Source organism: Vanacampus margaritifer, chromosome 9, assembly GCF_051991255.1.
Source record: "Vanacampus margaritifer isolate UIUO_Vmar chromosome 9, RoL_Vmar_1.0, whole genome shotgun sequence".
Lineage (NCBI taxonomy): Eukaryota > Metazoa > Chordata > Actinopteri > Syngnathiformes > Syngnathidae > Vanacampus > Vanacampus margaritifer.
In genome coordinates, this window is record NC_135440.1 from 21,186,075 (window position 1) to 21,204,178 (window position 18,104).

An 18,104-nucleotide genomic window follows, 5' to 3' on the forward strand; every position below is an offset into this window, starting at 1 on the left:
GTACGGCCAACCAAGGGTATAGCTTAGTCTGGCTAGCTCCAGCTCACCCTAATGTGACTTTAGGAAGGATGAAGTGCAACTGCTCAAATAATGACAAATGTGCTTTTCTGGTACGACAGGAATCTGCGCTTCTGGACTTGCAGCTCGGACTTGAGAGGCGTCCAGTCTTTATGAGCTACTGGGAGAGGCAGCACCAACAGCAGCAGCATGGCAGATGACAAAGACGTGCTAAGAGACGTCTGGTTTGGCCGGATACCCGCCTGTTTCACTCTCAACCAGGACGAGGTGACGGAGAGGGAGGCAGAGCCTTATTATGTAGGTCATACACTTGTCACTCAACCTCATGTCAGTTCTATTTCGTCCCTCCCAACTGCCAGAGGTGGTGCTTCACGCACTGAATGTTCCCTTCACGCATGCACAGGAAACATTATTTATAGAATTTTGCTTATTTGTGGCAGGCTTCTGTCCCTATCCAACATTTATCACAGGTGATCGGTTTCAGAACCACCTGTGATAAGTAAATAACCGTGAGATATTGTCATGTCCCATGTACTGTGTATAAGTCAATGACAGTGAGGCTCTTGTTTTCCCACAGCTGTTGTTGCCCAGGGTGAGCTACCTGACGCTGGTCACCGACAAGGTGAAGAAGCACTTCCTGAAAGTGATGAGGGCTGAGGATGCGGGGGAGATGTGGTTTGAATACGAAGGGACGCCGCTCAAATGGTGAGGGAACCAAATACATAAAGCGCACTGGCAAATTTGGTCGACGGGTCTCGTCTTGTTTATTCCGGCCAAGTTGTGCTTTTACATTATGAAAAGTCCTGTAATATTTGTTGCATTAATTCAGACATTTTTCCTGAGAGGTGGTTGATTGAAAAGTATTTATTTATTTTCATTTAGCTTATTAAATAACTAATTAATTTGTCTTATTGCAAAACAAACAAACAAATAAATAAAACCACTTTCAACCCACTTCATATCAGTTCATGTTACACTACAAACAGCAAAAGAAAACGCTGAGGAGCTGAACTGAAGTCTAGGTAAATGCATTATCAATATTTTCCACAGGGTGTCAGTGTGGCCACACACAACTCTTCAGTCAATCACAACCTAGTAAATAAAGTTCTAGTAAATACAAATCACTTAGTAAATATCAATATTGGTATCTATTTGTCCTAAATGAACAGAAATTCATTATGTTGTTCCTGACGTCAGGCACTATCCAATCGGTGTTCTGTTTGACCTCCACGCTTCCAACTCTATCCTGCCGTGGAGCATCACTGTGCACTTTAAGGTAACAGCTCTCCTCTCCTTTTCATTTTTATTTGATCTCTTAAGTCACCCATTGACGTGACCAGAATATCACTGTCAGCATAGCTCTGATTATGTGGTTGCTGTAATATAAATGTCTACAACCATGCATTTCTAGTTAGATGATTACTGTATCACTTACGATGAGGTGTTTCATGCCAAAATTCAGTTTTTTTGGTTCACTTTGGTAACAAAATGCAAAAAAAAAAAAGTACATAAGTAGCTTTAATGATCTGTAAAAGGAAAATTAACAATCACTGCAAATTGCTATCAATAAATCTTCTGATTAATGGATTTAATTCCCAAATTAAAAAAATAAAGTGCAGGTTTAAAGATTTATAATTGCTTCATTTATTAATTGTTAGGAAAATGCGTGTGTAGCTAACCATACATATTTTTGTGTACTCAGAACTTTCCAGACCAGGACCTGCTCCACTGCTTGTCCAGCTTGGTGGTGGAAGCCCACTTCATGTCCAGCATTAAAGAGGCGGACGCGCTCAAACACAAGAGCCAAGTCGTCAACGACATGCAGAAGAAGGACCACAAGCAGCTGTGGATGGGCCTGCAGAACGGTGAGCTTTCAAAGCAGCTGTCAGGGAAGTAGCAAACCATCATAGGGTCACACATTAACTCATTAACACACGTTGTCCACACACTGATAACACCCAAACACCTTCCCCTTCTTCTTTTTCCTTCCGACGTGCTCCAACACGTCCACTTCCCGCCGGCTGCGGTGTGATGTGATGTTGATGGTGTAAGAGGAAAGGGAGGGGGCGCCGATGGGTCGGAAACTTGTGATCTCGGGGGTGGGGGGTACACAGAGGGCACGGTGAAACGTGGGTGCTGCAACGTCTGTTTGAAAACAAAAATTTGGATGATGTTTGGGGGGGGGGGGGGGGGGGGGCGTCAAGTCACCTTGATCAACTCAAGTGTTTGATGTTCTACTGTAGTCCACTTTCACACATATTTCCTGCCGGTAGAATAGTAGAACCAGGATATACAGGGAATAAAAAGTAGTAGATTCAGTCTTTTTTTCTTAATTTCCTTTGTTTTGTTTGTTTTATTCATTTTTTTCCTTTCGGACACATTATTACAGGTTACATCCATCACATAATACCATTTGCAACATTGACATCCGAAAGAAGGGCTGACGGGTAGAAGGCATGGCTTATTAGTAACCCGTCCCCATCGATTCTTACTATACTCATCAGTCATATACATTGATTATGATAGTCATTGATTTATGTGTAATGAAATGGGGGAGTTGAAGTAGACCCTCAAATTTGCCGGCTTTTGATGTAGTATCAGAGGCAAAACAAAAGTGTACCGCCACCTGTGTGTAAAGGGATGGTGGGAAGCTGAAACCAACAAATATTCTGCCACAGCAATCTCCTGTAGTGACAAGTGCATGATTTCAAGTGACTCAAAAAAGTTGGAGAGCAACAATTGCTTTCTATACAACCTGGGCGGCAGAAGCGAGTGTGGAGTGTGAAAGGGGCTGGTGATGGAAAGTAGCAGGCAAAAAGCCTGAATTGTGATTTAACAAAATCAAGGCCTTAATTATCCTTTAAAATGGCACCGCCTAATCTTTGAAGTCATCACCAAAAACTCTTAGAAATGCATCTCAATGAGCTGATTGATTTGTATGGAAGGTAAAAGCCACTTTGTCTGAAAACCTGAATAAGATTTAAAAAAAAAAAATGTATTAGTTACAACTTACAATAAAGGTATCATTAAAGAGTGAAATGAGCATACACCTATGTTAAATTACCAAATTACCGGTAGGCCCATTTATCCATTTTCCCTTTTCATTGTCGTCTATTTCAATCTTGACTTGAAAAAGTTATTTATAGATATGGTGTTTCATTTCAAATGTTTGTTGGATATGAAGTGACAGGTGTGCTTGTTTTTTTTTTTTATTGCTGCAGATAAGTTTGAGCAGTTTTGGGCCATGAACAGGAAACTGATGGAGTATCCCACCGAGGAGGCAGGATTCCGATACATCCCCTTCAGAATATACCAGGTCAGTACGAGCACATAAAGAAAAATGGGAGGAAGAGGGGGGCACTTCACCTTGTGTTGATGAAACATGCTAAAAGCTAATACCTGACCGTTTTAAGTAATTAAGTCATTTTAAAATGTGTTGTTGTTTTTTTCAATTGGCATCACTACAACATAAAGCAAAGATGATTCATTCAATTCAATTCAAAGTCATTCATATGTTCCCCATTGAAAAATTGACCCCCCCCCCCAAAAAAAAATCTTATCAAATGTTCATATTGTTATGTTAAGGGTCCAAAAAGGTAAATTGTTTTATTCATTTTATATATATATATATTTTTTTATTGTCTCTTTAATCAGTTATTGGACGTTTATTCTGTCAAAAAAATGGCATCGGCCGCCAAAAAAAACTTCATAACGTTGGGCCCTCCTATAAAGAATCAAATATGCTGTATATCAAGAAGTTAAAACATATTTAAAGAAAAAAAAATTAAGCAAAAGATTGTTAATATTAGTGTGGTATTTAAAATGTTTTAATTAAATAGTGTTTTTGAAAGAGTCAACCTTTTTAATTAAACATTCCTTTTTCTTTTCTTTTTTATTTTTTATTTTTTATTTACAATTTTAAATTAATAATCATGTGACTAATTTACTATCAACTTTTTTTTTTAATGAAAAAAAAATCCAATAAAAAGTATTAAATCTTAACAAAATTCAAATAAAAATTGTGGCTGGGAATCGCTGCTCTAGATGGCGTCAGAGGGCTGAATAAGAACCTCTTTGTAGTGCATTGCTTCATTGGGGAATTTACTTTTATTCAGACCAAACGAGATTGCTGCTTTTTCCAGGGCGCGTTACACAAAAACAGCACAGGTTTCAGGTGCAAGTTTTTGCACACAAAGCCTCACCTGGTTGTGCAAGTTTGGCGGGCCTTTCCCTGACAGCGACATACACAGCCTCTTTGTTTCGGACGGTGTTGTAAAAACCCCATCACCACCTTGAAAAAACGCTCGCCAGTTTCAGAGAATTATGTGACGTTACTATTAAATGAGGAGCTTCTATTTGGAGCCTCTTTTGGAAACTGTAAATCTGCGGAGCAGGAATTCCTTACGCAACTCTCTTGATTTTAAATTGGACCCAGAAGGTTTGCATGGAGGTAAAACAACTAGGAGGAATTTTGTTGCTGCTAGGCTACTAGTGTTTGACCTATACCTACTAGTTTAGCCTAGCAGTTTTTCGAATGCAGCAGAGTAGTTTGGGAATAAGGTTTAATTGCACATTTGTAGGCCAAATGTGCCTTTACTAATAGAAAAAACATTCCTAGCATGATACATTTATACTACTGTTAATCAGTGCACCCGCGGCCTTGTGGTACCTAATTGTCAAATGTGAAGTCAGTATGTTTATTTTGTCCCTATGTCAAGGCAAAACCCCGTTTTTTTGTAAATGATGGCCAGATCATTACACTTAGCTTTAGCGTGCTGAATGATTTTTCTGAATTAGCACAAACATTTTTGTTATAAAAGCTTAATTGTCTTGGAACCTTGTGAGAATTAGCATGCTAATGTTACAATTTCTCAAGAAAACATATCCAAGTTAGCAAGCTGATGAATTAGCCTGTTGGTCTTAGCTAAGCTGGCTCTGTAGCTAGAAAAGGTAGCAAATTAGCTAATGTTAGCTACATTAGCTGTATGGTTAGACTTTATGGCTCGAAAACTAAACGGGACAGGAGAATTGAACCAATCATGAGTGACCTCATGCACATTTAGCCAGCCAACCTTGCTATAGCAATGTAGCATAAAATACTTTTTAAAAAAAACACAAACAAGTAGTTTGTTAGCCAAATATTTAGCAGCTGTAAGTGCTAATGAGGTTAGGCTAATCAAACTATTAGATTTTGATGATACAAATACAAATAAACACTAATATAGTGTAGAAAGATGAGCTGACTTTATTTTTTTTCCCAGGCGAGTAACGTTTCCCTCCCTCGCCCACCCGCCTTGCATCACAGTTTCCATCCAGTCCAAGATCTTCATCTGTACACCAAACAGATGACGTCATCGCCGTTTTTGCGATGACAGGAAAGGGGGCGGGACTGAGCGCCTGATCAGGAGGCGTAAGTGGACAAGCTGCCTCAGGTCGCCTCTCCGCTGCCGCCTCCTCATCCGCACTTTGCTCCTGACTCAGGTGAAAAGTCCCCTGACTGGAGAAAAAGAAAACCGAGATGACGAACGAGCAGCTGACCCCCGGCTGGAAAACATTAAACTGCAACAAAAAAAAAAAAAAAAAACGGGGCTGAAAAACCGAGGGAAGAAAGTCATGTATTAGTTTATTTAAGCAGAATTATTTGCCTTGTAGAAATGAAAATTTGACTTTGCAAGCTTTCGTAAAACAAGGAAACATAGCTAGCCTAAAAACACGAATGCGATAAAAGTATTACTTTTGCGCCATCTCATGACATCTTGGTGCCAGGAAACTGTTGAAGTGAGTTGAGAAGCTTAATTTTGACAAAAGTAGTGATTTCCGCCATCTTGTGGCATCTTGGTGTCTGGAGACTATGTTGAAGTGAGTTGAGGACCTTCATTTAGACAAAAGTAATACTTTGCTATAGGGCTGGGTATCGATTGTAATTTCCTCAATCAATTCGATTTTGATTCACAAGAGTTCGATTCAATTTAGATTTTTTTCCAATTCAATTCGATAGACTTCAATCCAATATTGATTACTTATGGAACATCAAGTCATCTTAAATATCAAGGACATGATAAAAACTCCACAAACATACAATTTTGTGGAGGAAATGACTGGTTAAATGAATTAGTGGTATAATCACTTAAATGTTACACAACCATTGACATCAGCAAGGAAAAGATGAACATATTTTCAGAATTCTAATTCAATAATTGTAAATATAAATGGAAGATTCTGAATTGTCTTAAAATACTATAATTTAGGTCTTTCGTAAATGTAAGAAAATTCTTATAAATTTATGGAAAAAGGACATATTAAATTCATTCATGGTTTTATGAATCCATATCAGGCTTGAAAAAGAAAATCGATTCAATATCGAGTATTCAATTATTTATTTATTTTAAACCCAGCCCTTCTTTGCTAAACTTGGTTTTAGGAATTATGCTGAAATGAGTTGAGGACTTTAATTTAGACAAAAGTAGCGCTTTGCTACCATCTTCGTGTGACAACTTGGTCTCAGGAACTATGTTGAAGTGAGTTGAGGACCTTCATTTAGACAAAAGTTGTACTTTGCTGCCGTCTTGTGGCATCATGGTGCCAGGGAACTATGTTGAAGTATGTTGAGGTTCTTTGTCTACACAAAAGTATTCTGCTGCCACCTTATAGCAATTTGTTGTCACGGAACCATGTTGAAGTGAGTTGAGAAGCTTTATTTAGACAAAAGTAGTGCTTTGCCACCATTTTGTTGCATCTATCGGCAATTATAAACCTTTTTAGGGGCCTCCTTATGCCTGCACACTATTCTGCGTACACCAATCGAATAATATTTCTTATTGTCAATCAATGTTAAAAATCTCAGTAATTTTCACATTCAAAAAATACCTTGGTAGACTTACAACAAGCATATTTTCCCTTGATTGTGCGTTTTAGCTTTTTCAGACGACGGGGGCAACGGCTCGCGTTGCGTGGAAGTCGACAACTTCCACATTTGTGAATATAACCATAAATCCTTTTGATGCCCAGCGGTCACTAAAGAGTCCCGATGAATCCGAGCGAGTGTGGAACAGATTTGTCTTGAAAAACAAGCTGCGCTTTTTGACTCTCTGGACGTTTGCGGTGTCTGGAAAAGCCCCTCACTCTCATCGTCGGACCACTGGCTCAAAATCCTGTCAGCGAGGGATGCAGATGTGATGCTTTGTTGTTTGCCATGATTGATCATCCGGCGTGTCACGACGGCTCCGCTGCCTCTCGTCTTTATTCTCTCATCTCGTGTGCCATAAAGCCTCTTAATGCACTTTAGACAAACATTCTTGTGTGCGGCAGTAAAACTTGGCCCTTTAAAGCCCCCGCGACACGCCCACTCAGACAGTGCACTTGTCGTCGCCATAAAAAAAAAAACACACACAAAAAAAACCTGCCGGCCAGGACTTCTCGGCGCGTGACTCCAAACTTTCCGTTGTTTTGGAAACGAGATGCTAAATATTTACACCCAGCGGAACACAAAGTCCAAGATTGTGAGCAAGATGTTCGCTGGAAATATTCATTCGATCCTTTCAGACCACAGATCTTGAACTCGTTTTCATTACGGGAAAGGTGTTTAGTGAGATTGACTTTCAAGAATAATTTATTTATTATAATAAATTTTCACCTTGAGCAGCGGTGTGCCTTAAACTCGCTGAAGCGGACGGCTCGTGACCGGAACAACTTAAAGTTGGGCCACTCGTAAGTCAAACAAAGTCAATGTAATTTAAAAGGAATCATAAGCAGCTTATATGGTTTCTTTTTTGGAAAGTGCAACATCTGTAGTTTGTCTGCTTTTTAGGAAAGGAAAGATGTAGACAAGTGTAACAGTTTGGAATTATTATGTCATAAAACATAATGGCATTTATTGTTGCTCTGGGGGTCCGACTAAAGAGCCCGGGAGAAGCTTTTTGGAGTTGAATGAGTTTTTAACTGGCAAGATGATTAGGGGGTCCTAATCATCTTGCCAGTTAAAATCGGCAGAAATCGGGGGAATTAAAAAAAAAAAGTTTTTATTTAGTTTAATCTTTTTGCTGATTCTTGCCAATTTATTTTTATTTAACACACTACAACATATGTGTCTGGGGCAAACTTTTTGTTTTATTCATTATTTTTATATATATATATATATATATATATATATATATATATATATATATATATATATATATATATATAAATAATTTATTTATATATATATATATATATATATATATATATATATATATATATAAATAATTTATTTGTCCATCGGCCAATTAATTGGTTATCATAATTTTATACTGCCAAATATCAGAATTGGCATCAGCCTTAAAAACAGGAAGAAAAAAAAAAGCCATATTGGTTGGGCCCTATGACACGCGCCTTGAGTTTGACGCTGTAATCCGAATGTTTACATTCAAATGAAAATATTTAGAACACGATTTATCGTATCCTTATCATGACTCTGAACGTCTTATGTTGTCCTCCATGTTGCACCAAGATTGAAGCTGACCGTCGTTCCTTTGTATTAACTCATGTGATTCTATCCTTCAAGTACTTAATTGATGATTAAGGCTGGATTTTTATTGAATTGGTGAAGTGGCACCATTCCGATTTTATTTTTAAACACAACAGTTAAAACTTCCATGTGGAGCTCATCAAAAAATGAATGAGCAATAACGCGATTTTGATGCATAAAAGTGAAGCTAAGAATAGACGGTAATGTGATGCTCCTCGTGTTTGGAAAATCTGGAGGGGAAAGTCGTGGCTTAATTTTAAATTTATGGTTGTCAGATATACTCAGATCTGAATCACACCTTTTCTAAATTTGCATAAAATTATGTATCTTAAGAAAAATACTTAAAGCTACTAGATTCAGAAAATGTAATATTGAATCGCTTCTGCCACCTATGGCCAAAAATGGAACTGCATTTTCCCCGCTTCACATACATGACGTGCACTAATGTTACATCCGCAGACAGAGGGCGGTAAATTCGAACCCGAATTCTGTCTGAAAACATTTGGCCAGAGGCTTGCAAGAGTACCCATTGTGAACAGCTAAGGTGTTAATCTACCAATTAGATGTTCCAGTCATAAATGGTCAAATAAAAAGGCTATTTATGGCCAAATAGTTTCAGAGAGCAGCTTTAAAAGTGTACAGTCGACCCGATTACGAACGTCAATATGTGCAGATTTGACTTAAAAGTGTGAATAGTTAACACTCCCAACATGGAGCTAATGGAAATAATGTGACAGTTATCTGGAGACAAACGCTAAATATTTACAATTCCAATTGCGAACAAGCACTGCCAGTTCCTCTTGGCTGGCAGACGTTCAATCAAATCCATTCACATGTTTCCGTGCAAACGCTAGCAGTTCTCGCGCGTCGCGGAGATGAAAATCCGGTGTTTAGCCCGGCGGACGTGTCGTGACACGACGCGAGCGTGGAGAAAGTGAACATGGATGCAAGAAGACAGCAGAAATTCAAGTACAAAAGCCGTCTGGCCCTCAGAAGTCACCACCACATGACTTTTTAGAGCAGACATGTCTCTCTCGCTCGCGCGCGCGCGCACACACACACAGGCAAACACATGCTTGGCGTCGTTCAAAGGCAGATTGTGGTCTTTAGTGTAAATAACATGTGCTGCGTTTGATGCAGACAGAATTAATGACAACGCAGAGTCCAAATAACAGAGGGCTCATTTCCGTCTGGCCTGCAGCCGCCGTGGCGACAAAGACGCCTCGCGGCCGTCATGTACACTTTTCATTATGTCGAGTGAGCGTCTGCCTCGCGGACGCTGATGAATCTCGTTTTGTTTCTGTCCTGTTACTTGAGCTGCCAATGGATGCCTGTTGTTTTAGCATTTATCTCACTTTACATCTTCGATCAAATATTTACTCTTTGATAGACCGAACTTTATTACAAGAAAGCTTTCTTTTGAACCCCCTTAACTTGCTGATCCATTTTCTATAGTGCTTGTCCTCATTATGTTAGTAGGTAACAAGCATTCACACCTGCTGACACAGCCTGAGCCCAGATTCGAACCCGGAGCCCCTTTACTATGAGGCAGATATATTATCCACAATTTGACACAATGTGCTGCTTCTGATGTGATGCTATCTTTCTTAAAATGAAAACCTTATATGTCTTAAGCCGTTGATTGGAGCACACCGGTCCAAATCAGTCGTGTCATTTTACTTTGCTAGCTGTCATTAAAAGCTGAGAGAAACGTCAGTAGGGCAAATGCATGTTACCTGGATAGTTCGTATGAAACATTTAATTTAATGAGGAGGAGTGAAATATGTTTCTCATTTGGACGAGAAAATTTCCCGTTCTAATGAGAAAGTTGTCCTCTTTTTTTATTAGTAGACTGCAAGACTTAAAATGTTTTAATGACTCTCAGACACAATACAAAGGTGACAACTTTCAAGTAAAGCAGCAAGGTGAAAGTATAGCCAAACTTGGTCCTGTCATTTTCACTCAGAAACGCCAAACGAAATGTAGTTATCGGATCTCCCATTCTAGTATGCAATGTACTACTTTTTCATCTTAACTCATTCACTCCCAGCCATTTTCACTGAAGCAACCCTCTTCGCTCCTGGCTGTTTTACTGGATTTTGACCGATTTTTGCAATGTCCACAAAATATTGTGTTCTATTACTATAAAAACATGGAACCTACCAAAAGAAAGATCTCTTTTATCAGGAAAAAAAGTCGATTTCTTTCTGTTTTTTTCCCCACAATTAGCATTAGAATATAGCTAAGTTTCATCATTATTCACAAATCTGTTTTAAACAGTGGGGGAAACAGCTTGTTGCAACATGGCCCTGCTAGATCTCTTATACTCGGCTGCCACCTGCTGGCCGTTTTTGTAATAACTACCATTGCTTCATGCATTTTCTTCAGTTCAGAGGCTGCATCAAAGCCTTCTGTATTCTCTAGCATAAAAAAACAAACATAATAAAAAACATATAAATACGTCTTTGGGAGCATGGTAATATTTAAACTAGAACGGATTTTTATGTTTTGGGGAGCAAATGAGTTAATGAGAAACTTGTCTCGTTCATACGAATAACTTTCTCATCCTAAAAAGAAAAGTTGCTTGTGCTAATGAGAATGTTTCTTGTTAATGGTTGTCTTGCCATATTATCAAAGTATGGCAAACAGGTTCCCGATCTGTGACTCAGCATTTAATCACCGCATCGACCCCCAACTAACTCCCCCGATGCTCTCTCTCTCTCTCAAAGCTGCCTTCTTGGAAGAATGCATGTTTATTGCCTTCCAGATATCTGGTAATAGCTAGCTGAGACGAAGAGGGGGCGGTGGGGTGACTACGCAGACAATTACAACACACGGGAATGCTCCACACGCTCTCGTGTGTGAAGATGCCAAAGGCAACTTGTGATGAGGACGTCACGCGGGGCTTTACTGTAAAGATCTCTTAGCACAGCCGTGACCGTCAATGAACGATGTAGACATGTTGCAATCCGCCTGGCCGCTAACAGGAACACAAGACTAGGTTATTTTGGGTTTCGACATAATTAATTCCATGTCTCTGCTGCGTTGTATTCACTCCTTCAACCACATTACAGATCATTATCAGTCTACTGGCATCTGTTCAAGCAGACGCTGAATGCAACCTAACCTGAATGACACACGACTTTTGTTTGTAATTGTATATACAGTAAAGCCCCGTTTATCCTGGGGGACGCATTCTAGAAGGTAGAGACACAAACAACTCCATCCATGTGCTTTAAATTTAAACTTCCTTAGCACCTGTTCTTATTTTCTCACATTTAAGAAATACAAAGACGAGCAGAAGAGGAAAAGTGCTTTTAAAGGGGGAAGTCAACCGTAAACATTTCTTGACAATAATATGTTATACTGTATGTAACCTCACTACTCTAAACATGACATTCTGGTTAATATTACAGACGCTCCCCAACTTACGAACGAGTTCCGTTCCGAGCGGTCGTTCGTAAGGTGAATTTGTTCGTAAGTTGCTTCAGCGCTATATTTTGTATTCTAATTTATGTTTAAAGCCTATATAAGTATATTGAAGGTTTATATAAGTATGTTTAAGGCTTGTATACAAATAAACTGCATTGGTTTGTACTGAAAAAACTTTTAATAAAATGGAGAGAATACAGTACAGTACTGTACGTACAGTAGAGAGAGCGAGAGACACTTAATAGAAGAACACTTAGGAAGAAGTTGAGGGTCGAGGAGACCCGTTTCGTCGACATTGAAGATCTGCTTAGCCGAATAGCCACCCTCGTCAATGATCTCCTTCAACACTTGGGGGAATCGCTCGGCAGCCTCTTTGTCCGCAGATGCTGCCTCTCCGGACACGGACACATGGTGGAGATTAGCCCTCTTTTTGAAACGACAAAACCACCCGTGGCTGGCAGAAGACGTTTCTTCGGCAGCGCTTTCCCCAGCCTTAGCCTTGACATCCTCAAAGATAGATTTGGCTTTCTCCTGAATGAGCATAAGGCTCAGAAGAATACGCCGCTGCTGCTGATCCTCGAGCCAAATGGTGAGAAGTTTCTCCATCTCTTCCATGAGTACGTAATGAGAAAAAAAATAGAGGAAGAGGAAGGTTAATGCTGGGTGAGCTCTCACAGCGTGGGTAAACTCTCACAGCGCCAAGCGTCGGTATTAGCGGCGGAAAGAAGCACTACACTCGGAAAAAGGCGCACAATACAAAATCTAACTCTTTCCGGACATTTTCCGACACACGCACAGAAATGTTCGTATGTACCGTTGTTCGTAACTCGAATGTTCGTAAGTAGGGGAGCGTTTGTACATTTGTGGAATAAGAGTTCAAATCCAGCCATTTTTATCCATCTCAGCGGGCAGCCATTTTGCCACTTGCTGTCAACTGAAGATGACATCACGGTTGCTTAGGGCCAGAATACCATATTTAAACCAGTGGGGCTGCACAGGACATATTATTGTTAAAAATTGTGTACTGTTGTATCTGTGACTTTGAATGTTCTTTTAAAAGCTGAGCCCCTGTTGCGTAATGTGCGAGTCAACGGCTGTCATTGGCTAAGAAGATATCACTGGTTGAAAGTGGCTAACTGTTAGCCAGTCTGTGTGTTCAGCCTAAGTTGTGGCCAATGGCAGCTCATGAATGAATGTGCTTATTGCGTGTTTGTTTTCTTACTGTTTGGTTAACAATGCGATTGATAGTACACTAGTGGCTGTGTTTATACTTGACAATCTTTGAAGGCATTGCAACTCTTTAAATTAGCGAACGATGTTTACTTTAGCGTATACGTGCAGTTGCATAAGACGGTTCTGCATTGCTGTACACACTGCAGTTTAGTTTCCATTTGTGATGGAATGATCCCAAACTTTGAACATTCTATCTTTTACGTGCTCCCTGCTACCACATAGTCCATGCGGAAAAAATGATCACTGCAAAATCTTATGATATAGCGAAAAATTTGCGATATTAACTCATTCACTGCCATTGACGGCTATTGACGTCAAAAATTCATTTGAACTATTTCTATTAGTTTAACATTTTTTCCACTTTTGTTTACTATTGAAGTCATGCGATTAATTACAATTAAAAATTAGGAGCGTCGGGCGATTAAAATCGGAATTAGTTGCATGAGTTTACGAGTTAACTCACGATTAATCACAAATTTTATATCTGTTTTAAATGTACAATAAAAAAAATTCTAGGTTTTCATACTCTTGTTTAAAAAAGTGGAAAAAAATGTTAAACTAATAGAAATAGTTCAAATTAATTTTTGACGTCTATAACCGTCAATGGCAGTGAATGAGTTAAAATCACTGATACAGTGAAACCAAAAAATGTGAACTGCGATACGGCAAGGATGACTGTAATTTGAAACCTTTCAATAACTGCTTAAATTGTTAACCTCAATATATGAAACATCCAGAAGCAAGTCTTTGTCTTGCTTAATGAGGTGACCGTGTGATCATCAGATCAAGCAAACAATGGCGTCTCTTGTCCCGCGTGAGACCATTTCAAGTTCCGTAACAAGCAACCAAAAGTGGGTGGAATTTTAATTCGCAAATGGACGGCGGGCTCAGAGTTCAGTGGAAACAACTATTGATTGACAGCGCCGTTCCCCCATCCCCATTATTTGGCCATCACTTAGGCGGATTGAATCCCCTTCGCCACCAATTAAGCGACGTGTTGAGTTGCGCTGCTCTTTTCACCGAGTGAGAGCGAGGCCGCCGCGCTGGTGTCGCCATGGTTCGCCCTGCCAGCTAAGGTGTCAGCGCGGCTCAAAAGAAAGTGTCTTCATCACCTCGGGAAACAATAGCCCTGGCTTCCATAAATAATGGGCCGCCACATTTTAAAAATGCATCCAAGTCGCTGTCACTTAACGCACTCTCCCTGCCTTACCAAAGCCCGGATTGCTGTGGATGCACTGGTGGCGGTCAGGGACAGCAAGGTCTTGCCTACTGGCATAAATTAAATTCTAACAATTAATTCCCAACAGTCTGTTCTCTCTATTTTGTAGCGTTTCTCTTGGCTGCGCTGCTTCCAGTAAATGTGGGTGTTTTTTGTCCAATCAGAATGCTGTTACCGTTCCAGTTTAATTCAATTCATTATTACTATTTTTTTACTATTTTACTATTTTACTATTATATACTATTTTTATTATTTTTCCACTTTTGTAAAGAGTATGAAAACCTAGAATTTTTTTATTGTATATTTAGAACAGATATAAAATGTGAGTTAACTAGTGAAGTCATGTGATTAATTACGATGACAAATTTTAATCTCCTGATATCCCTAATTTTTAATTATCCTTTCTTTTTTAAATCTTTTTTTTTAAGAAAAGATTATCTTAAAAGATATATATATTTTTTTAAAGAAAAGATTATTAAAAATTAGGTGTGTCAGGTGATTAAAAATTTTAATTGTAATTAACCACATGACTTCACTAGTAAACTTACGATTTAAAAACAATTATAAAAAATTTGGGGCATCAGGTGATTGCAATTTTTTATTGTAATTAATTGCATGACTTCACCAGTAAACTCCCGATTTAAATTTTTTTTATTAAAAATTAGGGGCGTCGGGTGATTACAATTTTTAATTGTAATTAATCGCATGACTTCACTAGTTAACTCACAATTAATCACAAATTTTATATCTGTTCTAAATGTGCAATAAAAAAACTATAGGCTTTCATACTCTTGTTAACAAAAGTGGGAAAAAAATGTTAAACTAATGAAAATAGTTCTAATGAATTTTTGACGTATATAGGCGTCAATGGCAGTGAATGAGTTAATAGTATTGATGGTTTTCTATAACTGTGATGTGATATTAAAAGGTCAAGTCATCTTTAAATTTAAGAAATTAAGACGGTTAAGTCCCAGCTACCAAATGCGCGGCCTGCCACTGCCGTGGATGACTCAATCTTTCTGTGTAACATGAACGTTGGCTTCGACGCCTTTCACACTAACTTCGCCACCTTCGCCCGACTGCTCGGCGGTGTGTAGTTACCGCACGCCGGCCATTCGATCCCGCTGCACACTGGATTTTCTTTTCACGTATCTCATGATCAGAGCCTATCGTGTGTCGCCCGGGCTCTTGTTTGACACCTCAGCTTGGATGTCGGCAAGGTGCGATCAAGTCAATGCCGCGACGTGTGAAGATCGAAGACTAGCTCATCTAGCTCTGGCCGAAATCTCCATCACCATGACACAGCATTATTCATTAGCGGAACTGGACCAAGACGGGACGGATAGATTAGTGTGTCTAAACTAAACTGTCCATCCATCAATCAATTTTCTATAATGTTTGTCCTCATTCGGGATGTGGGTAACAGGAGGTTACTTCAGGTGATCGGATGAGTACAACTTGGAGGAGTCGCACTCGCCAGCCAATTGACTGCCAGACGTTTTCAGAAAAGGGATGCCGTGGGTGCCAGCCGATTTAAGCATTTTTGACTGATCTTTCAAGGTCCACAGAAAATTATGTGTTTGGACTATGGAAACACACATACTACCAAATGAAAGATTGGACTCTCATCTTTCATCAGAAAAAAAAGTTTGTTTCTACCTTATTCCGTTTTTCAGTAATCAACAATAGAAAATGGTTAGTTTCACCTCTGTTTAAAAAAAAACAACGTATTTTAACGTCTTTGGCACTCCTCCATATGATTTTACTAAACGTTATATAACGTTTTTGGCATTCAAAGAGTTAAGACAAACAATCATTCAACCTCACATTTATAGTCAAATATGGTGCGGACCAACTCAAATGGTCTGAGATCCCCTGCAAGCCTTCAAGTAGGTTAGCATGATGTGAAAACCATGTGACCTCACAGGCTGCTGGTGAAAACATCAATTTTAACTCTATTTTAACTCAATTCTTTTGACAATAATATGTCCTATACAGCCCCACTAGTCTAAATATGGTATTTTCGTTAATATTGTATCAGTGGAATATGAGTTAAGCAGCAAAATCCAGCCTTTTATATTCGTCTCGGGCGGCCATTTTGTCAATTGCTGTCGACATCAATGTTGCTCAGGTCTCAGGTAACAACCAATCACAGCTTAGCTTCAGAAAACAGGCGAGCTGTGATTGGTTGTCGCCTGAGCCCTCAGCAACTGTGATGTCATCTTCAGTTGACAGCAAGTGGCAAAATGCTTTGAATTGTAATGTTTAAAGTGCAGTGTTTTTTGTTTCCGGTAGAGGCTGCTAGGTTGTAATTATTAAAGTTGTCGTCAACTGCCAGTTTTGCTCCATTTTATGTTTTTAGGCTTTGGTTTTTACATTCTCAGATGAGACAAGCCACATTAGGTGTATCTTTGTGACAAATTTAGGCACAATTGGAGTTTTGTTTATACATTTGATTTTATTTGGACCGTCACCAGACAGAGAAAGCCCCCTTTAACTCCCCCGCCATTCATTTCAATGGGGGATTTCGACCCCTGGTCGCCCGCCATTCATTTCAATGGGAGATTTCGACCCCTGGTTGCCCGCCATTCATTTCAATCAAGATCGTCTGTTTCCGACAAATATGTGTGACAATATGAAATGGAGGCACCTTTGCCATTGTGTCCATTGCTTAAAACGGACGTGTAAAAACAGAACATTGTAGATACACCCAGCTACTTTACAATAGTTGAGCACGCTATATTGTTATTGACGTTATTGTGAGTCACATTACGTACTACGGTACATATGTTAAATTTAAAGGCCATACATACAGTACGCCTCCCTACCTACATATTACAGTATTTTAGGTCCATTCTATTGTGGTTGCACTTTACTGTGGTGGTGGTGTTACACTGCATTGCTTCAGACTGAAAGCTCTTTCTAGTGTTTCATAGAGAACATAAGATGTAAAGAAGACTTTTTAATCATGTCTTGTGCTGTATACAAAAGGTTTACGTCTGGACTAGCTGACCTCCCATCAGGTGAAATTAAACAACAAAGTAAATCTCGAAAAAAGCTGCTAGATTTGTTTGAAGATGTTTTTGAAAAATATTTAGATGTGAATGGCGGGCGACCAGGGGTCGAAATTCCACCATAGGAATGAATGGCGGGCGACCAGGGGTCGAAATTCCACCATAGGAATGAATGGCGGGCGACCAGGGGTCGAAATCCCCCATTGAAATGAATGGCGGAGTCGGAAAAATAATTTAAGAGCTGGAGTACCTAGCAAAGAGGATATGTAATACTGACATTCAGACCCGGGACTTTTTTTTTTTTACTTTGAGGCAGCCATGCTAACTGTTTGTCTGCTGTGGATGGACTTCCTTTTTTTTCTTTTTATTACTACATTTTCATCTTCATTTATTTTTACTACAAATAATGTATGTCTGCCAACAATACGGGAAAATGTCATTCTTGTCCACTAGACAGCAGAATGCGCAATTAATTTGTGTATCCACCTGCTGTCATTCATTCACTAAACAATCACATATTAAACCTAAAACAGTCCAAATTTCACTCCGCATAACTTCAGGTACAAAAGAGTGTCCAAATATTACAAACATGTCTTTGTATATTTGCTGTCTGGTTCATTTCTTAGTTTCCGTGACAGGGAAAGAGTTTTGGTGTGCGAAAAGGGAAAGAATGCTGCCGAAC

At 39.2% G+C, this 18,104-nt stretch overlaps 1 protein-coding gene across 2 annotated transcripts in view; it reads left to right on the forward strand.

Moving 5' to 3' along the window:
- Positions 1–18,104, forward strand: part of atg5 (ATG5 autophagy related 5 homolog (S. cerevisiae)) — a 29,829-nt gene that overhangs the window by 621 nt on the left and 11,104 nt on the right. For both annotated transcript variants that reach the window (XM_077574924.1, XM_077574923.1), the window contains exons 2-6: positions 120–315; positions 596–723; positions 1,216–1,294; positions 1,721–1,883; positions 3,240–3,334. In XM_077574924.1, the coding sequence (XP_077431050.1) occupies positions 208–315; positions 596–723; positions 1,216–1,294; positions 1,721–1,883; positions 3,240–3,334 (573 nt within the window). In that variant the 5' untranslated portion in view covers positions 120–207. The remainder of the gene's footprint in view (positions 1–119; positions 316–595; positions 724–1,215; positions 1,295–1,720; positions 1,884–3,239; positions 3,335–18,104) is intronic.